Source organism: Osmerus eperlanus, chromosome 27 (genome assembly GCF_963692335.1).
Source record: "Osmerus eperlanus chromosome 27, fOsmEpe2.1, whole genome shotgun sequence".
NCBI lineage: Eukaryota > Metazoa > Chordata > Actinopteri > Osmeriformes > Osmeridae > Osmerus > Osmerus eperlanus.
Window position 1 is genome coordinate 6,858,745 of NC_085044.1, and position 11,242 is coordinate 6,869,986.

The following is an 11,242-nucleotide window of genomic DNA, read 5'->3' on the forward strand; positions in this document are numbered from 1 at the left end:
ATTGTACCGAATTTTGTTGCAGTTCCACCAGAGTTCCACTGGAGTGATTGCGTCGAGTGCAAAATGAATGGGAGTCTATGGAGCTAAATTGGTCTCTTTCACCTGATTGTCGTTGAGAAATCTCTGATTTGATTGTAGTTTTTGCATGTTCAACATGGATTACCGGTCGAAAGTTGAATGAACGAGTACTCATGTCCTTTCGATTTCTTACAGGGTGAGTCATTGTTGCCCATAACACGCTAGTATTCTGCTAACGAATGCTGATTGGTTAGTGAAGGACTGGCCGGCCAGAGATCCCGCATGATGGCATCCGAAGCAGAACCAGAATGTCAGAGCATTAGCAACATTAGCAACAACCATAGACTTATATATTAATAGACACAGCTACTTTTGTTTTCCAAGATGGCGTCCACATTCATTTCTATAAAAAGTGCTCAGTGGCACAGTGAGGCAAGCGAGAGCGTGAAACAGACCGCGCCATCTTTCCAGTTCCGGCTCTTCCGGTCTAGCGTAGAACAGTGGCTCGCCTTTTTCCTAGCTCCCAGACTCGTGCACGCTTGCAACTAGCTGTACACGTCATACTTTGCGACAAACCAGTTGCGAGCGTGTGAGCTAAGGCATTGCAGTGGCAGAACGGGTCAAGAAGCAGATACATCATGTGAACTTTACGAAAATCAATATTATAGGTACTATATAGCATTCCTTTCCCTTTTTTTTTTAAATATAGGCCTATTCTAGATGGACATAGGCTACATTCCACATACGACTCTCTTGACTCACCAAATATACGTTGTTCTTTTTGCTTCGTGATTTTAGTATGACTGCTTAAGTATTGTGTCAGATTAAACTGTAAACTTGGATATCTGGCTCCGTCGTTGTTGTAGCTCGATCGGCAAAACAAGCTAATTAAATAAGCCTATAAATGTTACTATTATAATGATGATGAGTGTTGCTTTACTATTACTAGCTTACAGTTATTGTTAAAGCCATCATTGTGGTTTTAACTGGCATAACATTACATATCCATAACAATATTGTGGTTATCAGACATGATTTATTCATCTTCGTCTTTGCTCCACATGCCACAATATCACATATTATATTTGGCTATAATTACGTTTGTCATACCATGAACATAATGATGTTCATTACAAAATGGTTAAATCTGCTTTAAACTACCGTAAATAAACTACAAACAACCTTCATGTATGTGTGCAACCATTTGTAAAACGGGCTACAGCAAAGGCAGGAAACTGTAGATTATCAAGCCTTTTCTCCTTGTTCTCATTCAGCTCAGATAAATCAGCGATCGGCTAATAATGTTCCCTTTTGTGCTCGTGCCCTTTTCGTATCCGCGAGCACATTTGCAGTCAACTGTTCTTGACGTAAGCAAATAAATGGGGTGCTAGTTTACCCATTTCGGATTGGTTTCAAACTCAACAAAAATCAGGAAAAATGATTCTATGAAAAAGTTAGTAGTATGAGCCAGGTTTGAGAATCTAACCAAAATGATTGGGGGAGATAGTTTTGGATATGTTGACTGGAGTTAATAGAATATAAACGACCGGAAGAGCCGGGTGCCTAACCGGAAATGCAATACCACCTACATCCACCGGGGCCGTTGCCTCAAGCCAAGGGGCGAGGGTCTGGCAACAACATTAGCAAACCAAAACTTTTTCTAGCATGTGTATTGACAGGGAGAGCCCCCCTGTCAGCTGTGTTGTCAATGCCTCGAGAGAAAAATGGAAGTGACCAGAGCTTGCCGTGAAGCAGTATCTCTGGCCGTACAATGTGTATGACGTCATTGACATTTGAAAAGGCTTTTTAGAACAAAAAGGCGACTTCAAAAAAAAAAAAAAAAAAAAATCAAACACCCAGCAGTGTGTATTTTTTTGCCTCCCCTTTCAAATTCATCATTCAAATTACTAGACAAAAAATGACATCCTGAGAAGTGGATTTTGAGGGGAATAGCTTAATTCTGCACTCGACCGTTAGCGCCCTCATATGGAACTAGAGTGGAACTGCAACCAGTTCAGAAGCCGGAAGTTTCCCGAGTTGCAGTTCTCCCCATATTAGACATTCTCTGGTTTGATACTAAAGCTGAGACGATGTTTGGTTGCACCACAGATACGTAGCCTACGTTTCATCTTAGCTACACCAAAGAGTATTCATAGTTTTCACATGATGTCATGTTCCAAGGGGCACGCCCCCTTGGAGGGCAAAAAAGGCTTTCCACTGCCCGCCACCCATTATAAAGTCATACATTTTCTTTGAGTCTGTTGCTTTTGTGTTGCCAAAATGCCGGATAGTTGTTGTTCTATCGGATGCAGTAATCGAAGAGGAGACAAGCCTGGGTTGTGTTTCTTTAGAATTTCGTCCGACAAAGAAAACCCAGAGAGGAGGAGATTGTGGATTTGTGCCATTAAATCTAACGTTACCTCTATCTCCGGGGAGGGCAAACAACGCCAGCCGTCCAAATATACACGTATTTGCAGATAACACTTCATCAAGCTCAAGTAAAGTTAAACACAAAAATATACAGGTATATTAATTATGGTATTTTTTGGCCATAAAACACATGTTTATGTAATCGTTTTGACATAGTTTGTTGTGTATCGAGGCGACCAACTGCAGCGGTCGTAGTGATTTAAAGTTAGCTAGTTGCTAACTTGTAGTAAATAGTTGGGTTGTTGTGTTAGACACAACTAAACTCAAAATGCATTTGGAATTTAATGATTTGGAAATCCCTTTACACCGATATTCAACTGAATGTAAAACAAAGACAATGTGTGAGGCTTGTGTTAAGAATGTTTTCTCATACTCATTTGGTCCTTTTCTTTATTTACGTTTTTCACAGCATCCTAACTTTTTTCGGAATTGAGGTTGTAATAAGTAAACATTTTAGGAAAACTTGACTTTCCGTTTGAATAGTTTGGGCGAAGTCTGAAAAAGTCGCTAGATTTGTCGCTAGTCACTTTTGACAATAAAAGTCGCCAGGAGGGTTTAGAAAGTCGCCAGATACAGCAATAAAGTCGCTAAGTTAGCAACACTGCACTCTTCCTCCATGGACTCCCCCTCTCATCCTCACGCTCCCTCTTCTTGCAACATTGCCTTACATTTTTGATGAGGACAGGTACACTGACCTGTTGCCTTTTTATAGTGCTTAAGGTCTTTGCACACTGAGTCTGAAATTTGTGTCCCAAATGTTCGCACGTTAAAAAATAAATACGACCTCACGTTATGTCAATCACGCTTACATACTGTCTCCGAAACTTTCGGCCGTCAAAAAAAAGTTCGGATCGGGTTTTATTTTCAGCGTTTTTCGCATCCATAGCCAGCATTTTTAGAGTTTTTTTTGGACAAAGCCACCGAATTTTTAGGTTACGAAAAAACGCATACGAAAGTTTCGCACTCAGTGTGCAAAGACCTTTACACCTGATTGGTATGTTTACAATTAAGCACTTTAGTGCTTGTACACCTGATGCCTGTGTTTGATCCATTCATTCACATATGTGGCATTTTACAAGGCAGTGTCTTGAAAAGGCAATTAAGTGACATAATCTTTATATCTTATATTTCTGTGTCTAATGTAGAAAATGTGTTTAGTGATTTGCAAAACACTGTGTGTAGTATTTTGCAAATAGTGTGAGGCTGAGAATGTGCTTATAGTTGTGCAGATCTGGGCTGCTGTTTTGCTCCTTGAGTGTCAGGTTTCACTAAGTGTGTTATTAGACATTTTTGTGCTTAAGCAATTGGAAAAAACTGTAATCGGTATCTGGTGGCATGATCAATACTATTTCTTTGCGCACCATTTTTAATTTCCTGGTGTCACATACAACAAACGTAAGCTACCATGGAGCAAGGCGAAGGCAACAAGAGAAACCTTTTTGTGTCGTGTTATGTTTTGTTTTTTTTGCAAGGTTGAAACAATATTGGAGTGTTTGCACATGTGAGGAGTTAGTGTGAGGCACTGATAAATTCGTGTGGCATTTTGATTGGTTGTGTTTGAAAAAGGAAATCAAGATACTTCCTGTTAGATTTACATTTAGCAGATGCTCTTATCCAGAGCGACTTACAGTAAGTACAGAGACATTCTCCCCGAGGCAAGTAGGGTGAAGTGCCTTGCCCAAGGACACAACGTCATTTGGCACGGCCAGGAATCGAACTGGCAACCTTCAGATTACGCTTCCCTCACCGCTCAGCCACCTGACGCCCCAGAGTGGTTTTTGTGTGTTACATAGAGAATTGTGTGTTGTGTTTGTCAAAAAGTGTTTTATGTAACTGAAAACTGAGTCAAAGGCAGAGAATTAGTGTATGGTTTTGCAGATTTGGTGTGTGGTTCTGGTGTTTGTGTCGGGTTTCAGAAATTGTGTGACAAGGAATTTGTGTGTAAGCCATTGAAAAAAACTAATGCAGCAAAGTCATTTGCCAACCATGCTATGACAGGCCTATTATTGATGAAAGGATCTCCCTGCATTTGAGGACAAGTGAGGAAATAGACATAGAAAAAGACAGACTCACTGAATATCTTGTTTGGAATAGAAAGTGGATTTCTTGTTTTTGTGAGTCGTTTCTTGGACAGACACTCAGAGTACCTTAGGTCAGGTAAAGGTGCTCTCAGAGTACCTTGAGTCAGGTAAAGGTGGTCTCGGAGTACCTGTATCACAAGCTTCATTATGATAAAGAAATAAAGCCTCTATGATGACCCTGGAGTCTCTGGCCTCGTTTACATGGAGGAAAAACACATATTTTCATGCGGTTTGGCCTTTCATTTACACGAAAACTGAGGTTTTATCACAGAAAACGATCATTTCTAAAAACTCCGGCCAAAGTGGAGATTTCTGAAAACTCAGTTTTTGTGTTTGCGTGTGCACTAGGTTAAACAGAGTTTTAGGCTCTCAAACATCACAGTATGCGACTAAAAATGCATTACGTCATGTGAGCATCCTATGTTTACAGTTTCTTACTGATGCTGTCAAAGAACTTATATTGACTCTTTGATGCTGTTAAGGTGGTGCTCATTTATGCGTTAATGCAAACCCTTTTGGCCTGTTTGTATTTACAAACACAACTGATTTTTATATCGAGGAGCAGAGGCGAAGATTTTGAGAATTCTGATTGGTTTGCATGGCTTTATCCTTCTCATTACACTGCCGTCTACAGGTTTGGCATAGTTATGATGGCGCTCGGGGGCGTATTTATACGGGTTCATGTAAACAGAAACATTTTTGAAAACGATCTTGTGTGTACGTTATTTTTGAAAACGGAGGGGCTGAAATATTCGTTTCTGTAAATACCCGGCTATGTGTAAACGTGGCCTCTATCTGCTTATGGTGAATGTGCATATCTGTCTTTTGATTTACCTGTTAATGCTATAGCATTGTGTCCAACCACAACATACACATCAGTCCATCAGAATCTTAGAACCTTTAGTTTTCTAAGTCAACGCACACCTCCCTGTGCTATAGCTTTGTTAGGAAAACAAACAGGATCGTTACACTCCAACTGCAATATAACTTGTTTATTGACAATGATCAGATACAGTAGAGTGTTCCGGATGGTAGTGAGTCTCTGTGATGGTCTACTCCTGATATCCACTCAGCCCAGCGAGTTCCAGCCAGGTGAGAAACTCCCAGTCCTCGTCCTTCCTGCTGAAAGTACATTTCTGGCTCCATGGCAACGGTCCTTACGTTGTCCGGGAGAAAGTGGGCCAGGAGACCTGCAGGGTACAAGAACTGAGAGGCAGGAAACCAGAACAAACATCCCACATCAGCCTCCTGGAGAGCCTCCAGGCCGTATGTCCAAGTGTCCTTGAGCAAGACACTGGACCCCAAGCTGCTCCCGATGAACAGGCAAGCCTTGCATGGCAGCTCCGTCGCCGTGGGTGTGTATGAATGGGTGAATGAGAGGCATAATGTAAAGTGCTGTGGTTGCCGGGATGGGCGACTGTGGCTCAGAGGGTAGAGAGAGAGTTTGATTCCCAACTCCTCCAGGCCATGTGTCCAAATGTCCTTGAGCAAGACACTGGACCCCAAGTTGCATGTGAATGGATGAATGAGGGGCATAATGTAAAGCACTTTGGTTGCCGGGACGGGCGGCTGTGGCTCAGAGGGTAGAGAGAGAGATCTATCCCCAAATCCTCCAGGCAGGAACGTGTACAGATAGACCCCTAGTGGTGCTCAAGCACCTGCCCTTTTGCCCTGGATGAGAAAAGTGCCCCTTCTGCTGGAGCCCTATTTTTTCTTCATTCATCAATATTTAAAAATACAAATTAACAAATTGGCAATGGGTGCCCTTTTTTTGGTTTGAGCACCTGCCCCCCAAAATGTCTGTGCACGTGCCTGCCTCCAGGCCATGTGTCAAAGTGTCCTTGAGCAAGACACCGAACCCCAAGTTGCTCCCGATGGGCAGGCGCCTTGCATGGATGAGAGTGTGTGTGTGTGTGTGTGAAGGCTCCCTTAGTGAAGCGGACCTGGTAGAAAATCCAGGAAATGCTGTGTGGTCAAAGTGAGGTAAAATACCTGGGCTGTTCAGTGGGTCATGGGCCCCCCAAGCCCCAAAGTAAGAAGGTAGAGGTCGGGGAAGAACTGGCCTTGCCCCACAACCAAGTCAAACGTTACAACGTTTTTCCGGTTTGGCCAGTAATTATGGGGCTCATCAACCCATGCTAGCAATGCAGGCTCGCTACACAGGCTTTCATCAAAGGTTCAACTCTTTGTTTTCCTCTGTTGCTCTGCTGATGAACCTCACCAAAACAGGTAGGCCAGAGAAAGTGGTGTGGAAATCAGAGCTGGAGCCAGCCTCCCAGTCTCTGAGGAACAGACACACCAGACCTCCAGGTTTGTACTGAGGCACAGACACACCAGACCTCCAGGTTTGTACTGAGGCACAGACACACCAGACCTCCAGGTTTGTACTGAGGCACAGACACACCAGATCTCCAGGTTTGTACTGAGGCACAGACACACCAGACCTCCAGGTTTGTACCTCTGAGACTGGACTCAGTCAAGTCTTGTCCCAGTAATTTGACCCCGAGGAGCACCCATTATCTTCTGACAGAAGCTCAAACCAAGGGAAGGAAAGTATGCAGCAGGGGAAAGGGAAGGGAAGCTCTGGCTAATCTCACTCTACTTAAACGTATCAGTTGGCCATCCTACTGGCTACCAGACATCTTGAATGTCTTGGCGATGGACTTTCGAAGCGCACGGAACATTCTTACGTGTAGAGGACGTCTAGGGGGCTCCTGGTTGGTCGTGTGGTCCTTCGACAGCTCCAGATTGGCAGGCGAACCACACTTAGCCCCTGTGACAAGACAACATTTTAAATTGGTGAATTTGAAGTTAGGCTTTGTCAGAGTAATTAGCCAAATCTACAGGATCACTTTGTGATTCATTAAGGATGACAAGCAGTGGTGGTCGCTCACCAGGTGTGACGTGAGAGCTGGTGGGAAGCTCCTCCTGGGCTGAGGGCTTCTTGGGCACCGTCTTTCTCTTCAGAAACTGCAGGGGAAAACACAGAACATGCTGGAATCTATGGAAACTATATGACGACACCTCTCAGTCCATTTAGAACAACAACAGCCACTCTGTCCCAACACTGGCTCTTCATTCTATACTTGCTCCATTACATGAATAACCAACCCATGGTCATTCATTCTGTACTCATACGATATACATTAGGCTCTGCTCTATAAGCTCTATTACATAAATAACCCACCTTGTTCTTGAAGAGCTTGGCTTTCTTCGGCAGGCTCCACCACTTCAAGCCCTTCTTAGGCTTTCTCGTCTCTCCTGCAGAGGTCGACGCTGTCCCAGCATCGATGATGACCGTTGCAGGGCTGAGCTCACCGAGATCTTCCCCAGGACACGGAGCTGCAGCAGCAGACTCACACAGAGTGTCCATCACTCTCTCCGTCAGGATCCTGACCGTGCGGTCCAGGGTCTCCTGGCAGGCCAGGCTGGAGGTCGAGGGAAGGGTCAGCTCTAGGCACTTCTGCAGCTGACTCTTAACCGAGCTCTCAGCAAAGCTGTGGATGAGCTCCTGTCTGGAGGGCATGGGGGGGCTTTCTGGCAGCATCAGCTCTGACGTGCTTCTGGTGGAGCTCACGGGGCTCTGAAGATGCAGGCCGGTGGTGGCTGTCTGCCGGCGGAGCCGACGGACGTTGGCGAGCAGACTCTCTGAGGCGTTCTTGATCTGGAGCGCGTCCAATCCGGCGGAGTCCAGTCTTACGGCGGCATTGGAGACTGTTGGACCCTCTTCGTCCTCACATAACTGGCTGAGATTCTCCAGTATGGAGTCCAAGAGGGCACAGGTCAGGAGGCCGTCCTCACTCCTCTTCAGTTCAGCAGTGGAGCACTCTGGGGAAGCTGCTACTTCTGCTCTCATGGCACTGAGAATCACCCCAAGGGTCCTCTTGGTCCAAGAGATGGACGCCTTCGGAGGGATGATCTCAAATGCACGATCTTCAAGAGCCGACAGCTGGTCTGCAGCTTTCTGCAGGGTCCTCAGTGTGCTGTCATAAAGCTTCTGGCTGGAGGAGTGGACCTGCTCCCAGAACTTCATGCCACCAGATCTCGTCTTTGCTGAGGCCCTGTGCTGCTCAACCACCTCGTGGAGATCGTCTAGGATCGCTCCAAGCAGGTTCTCACAGTTCTCAGAGGAGACCAGCAGAGATGGACGCTCTGAGCTCTCTGGTTTGGCCGCATGAGGTGAGCCACGAGGGGTCGATGGCTGGCGAGAGAGCTTCTGTGTCGCTCTCCTCAAGGCCTGCTGGAACACATCTTTCCCTTTGGTCGCGTACTCTTTCATGATGGTTCCCACTCTCGTGTCACAAGCCAGGCTCTGCCCAGCTGTGGGTGGGCCCTGAGGACATAAAAAAATCAAGGTCTCCAGGACCTCGGTGGTTCTGTGTCCACTCCCTGGCAGGAGGGAGTCAACAAACAAGGAGCGGTAGATGTGGGAAAAGGACATCTCCGGACGCCTTAGGATCAGCGAATGATCCAGGATGGCTGAGATGCCTTTGATGATCTCATCGATCTCCACTTCCTCCATGCCCTTGTTTAGACAGGCCAACATCTGTTCGTTGGCCAGCTCCTGGAGTTTGGTCAAGCCTTCGTTCTTGGCACTCTCCCGATAGCAGAACTCACTACTTATGGCTCTGCAGGCTGCTGTCACCATGTCGACAGACCGGATCAACAGAAGCCTGATGAGAGACGGGGGCAAACTTTCCAGAGACGTCTCGTTCATCAAATAGACGCTCTCGTCCGCCGTCACATCTCCCATCCTGGAAGAGCTCACCAGGGGGGTCAGTTTGGCCGCTGCCTTGCAGACCATCTTCTTGACTTCAGAGGAAACATCCCTTGCGTTAAATCCTGTGAGGGAGGAGCTGTTCCCTGCTCTGGATGATGAAGACTGGCTGTCCAGCAACTCAACAGCACTTTTCACGGATTCAATGATTCCATCGACCAGGTCACTGGCCAGGGAATGTCCAGAGCGACCGCTCCCCAGATAAGGGATCATGACCAAATCCTCAGTTAGTGATAGGCTGGATTGTGATGTGGACGAGCCCTCCTTCCTACACGGCCCAAACTGCTCCTCCAGCTTCAGCTCCACAGCCTGGACAACGTTGGTCCTCGACATGGTGGTCAGGAGCTCTCCGAGGGACCTTCCAGAAGACAGACTGCTGCTCCCTGACCTCCTCAGTAGCGGTAGAGTCTGCACGTCGGCACAGACAGCGGAGAGGAAGTAGCTCACAGAGGAAAAGGTAACAGGCCCTTTTGCTTCTTCTTGGAGTGCGGCCCTGGCTGCTAAGACGTTGCCGATGACTGCCACGATCACCTCAGCTGCCTCAGAGCCCAGACTGGCCTTGGCCTCCACCTGCAGATCCAGAGAGGGGGTTCCACTGTGTCTGCTGAGCGCCACCTGGCTTTCTGCGTCAGCCTGCAGCAAGGCGGACACTTGGGTCAGCATCTCCTGGGCTAGCAGCCCGGCAGCTGATGTGCTGCAGGTCTGGGCGCCTGGAACATCTCGGCTGGCGTCCAAGTCAAGCAGCAGGTCTGGCAGCCTGTCGTTGTTGATCAGCTGCAACACCGCTCTGATCACAGAGATGGGCAGCTTGGTGCGGCTCGACAGGGCTGAGGAGCAGGCTGTCTTCATCGCCCTCTGGCTGGCAGACGTGGTGCTGCTGCTGGCTGTGCCGGGGGGCATTCTCTCCACTCCACTGACGCCCTGGGAAGTGGACGCAACCTCCAGGGCTTCCAGCTGGCCTTTTGACCCAGTGGCGGGTACAGAAGGAGGGGGCAGATCTGAAGACTCGACCAGGTCCATGTCCTCCAAACTTGGAGGCCTCATGGTCAACACCCTGATGTAGGTCACCTTGTTTCCAGACACACTCCCCTCTCTTCCCTCGTTCACCCCGGGCTGAGATGAGTCTGTCTTATCTTTCTCCATATCTCGTCCTTAGCACTTGCTGCTGCAGTCTGGTTTGAGAGAGAGGCTTTGACACCTGATCCCTTGAAAAGGCAGACGTTTCCAAAGAACACAGAGAATATAATTACTTTTTCAGAATAATCTAATATCTATACTTACATATCTACATGAAATCATTTGTCTTGGAAATGTAAACCTTGCAACTTAAGGTGCAAAACAATTGGACCCATATTACATTATAATATGTCTGTGTTCCAATACGAATTTGTCAAGGTGAAAGTGTTGCAGTAATCCAAATCCTTGTCCAATAAAATGTTTATGTAAAACTGAGCACAGTTATCAGAACGGCCTTTTACAGTATATTTGATGAATTACGTCATAATACAGCAAACGTCATTCAACAGCAGACTACGAAATTTTAAGATGGCTCTATTTACTTTTCCAAAGAACACAGAGAATAATAGGCTACAATAACTTTTTCAGATTAATGTATTATCTACCTTCATATCTAACCGAGAACATCGTCTTGAAAATGTAAACCTTACAACTTGAAAAAGTCTAAATATCTCCCTTACAACTTGAAAAAGTTGCAAGGTGCAAAACAATCTGAACATTTTACTTACATATATAATATATCTGTGTTCCAATACGAATTTGTCAAGGTGAAAGCGTCGCAGAGATCCAAATCCTTTTCCAATAAAATTTTCTATAAGAAATGAGAGCAGTGATCAGAACGGCCTTTTATAGTTTAGTTGATGAATTACGTCATAATACAGCAAACGTCATCAAACAGCAGATGGCGCTCTTCATAGAT

At 46.0% G+C, this 11,242-nt stretch overlaps 1 protein-coding gene across 1 annotated transcript; it reads right to left on the minus strand.

The window, feature by feature from the left end:
• Positions 1-6,944: 6,944 nt before the first annotated feature.
• On the minus strand, positions 6,945-10,254 carry LOC134013848 (uncharacterized). The gene is made up of 3 exons (XM_062453592.1): positions 7,717-10,254; positions 7,424-7,499; positions 6,945-7,302 (listed from the first exon to the last, which is right to left on the minus strand). Exons 1-3 carry the CDS (start codon positions 10,204-10,206, stop codon positions 7,154-7,156), a joined length of 2,715 nt encoding a protein of 904 aa, XP_062309576.1. The 5' UTR covers positions 10,207-10,254; the 3' UTR covers positions 6,945-7,153.
• Positions 10,255-11,242: the final 988 nt, after the last annotated feature.

Excerpts from the sequence above, each read along its gene's own strand:
- LOC134013848 (XM_062453592.1), bottom strand. The coding sequence starts at position 10,206 with ATGCCCCCCGGCACAGCCAGCAGCAGCACCACGTCTGCCAGCCAGAGG. Across the intron at positions 7,500-7,716 it reads CCAAGCTCTTCAAGAACAAG|TTTCTGAAGAGAAAGACGGT; the intron begins GTGGGTTATTTA and ends TTTCCCCTGCAG. Across the intron at positions 7,303-7,423 it reads CAGCTCTCACGTCACACCTG|GGGCTAAGTGTGGTTCGCCT; the intron begins GTGAGCGACCAC and ends GTCTTGTCACAG.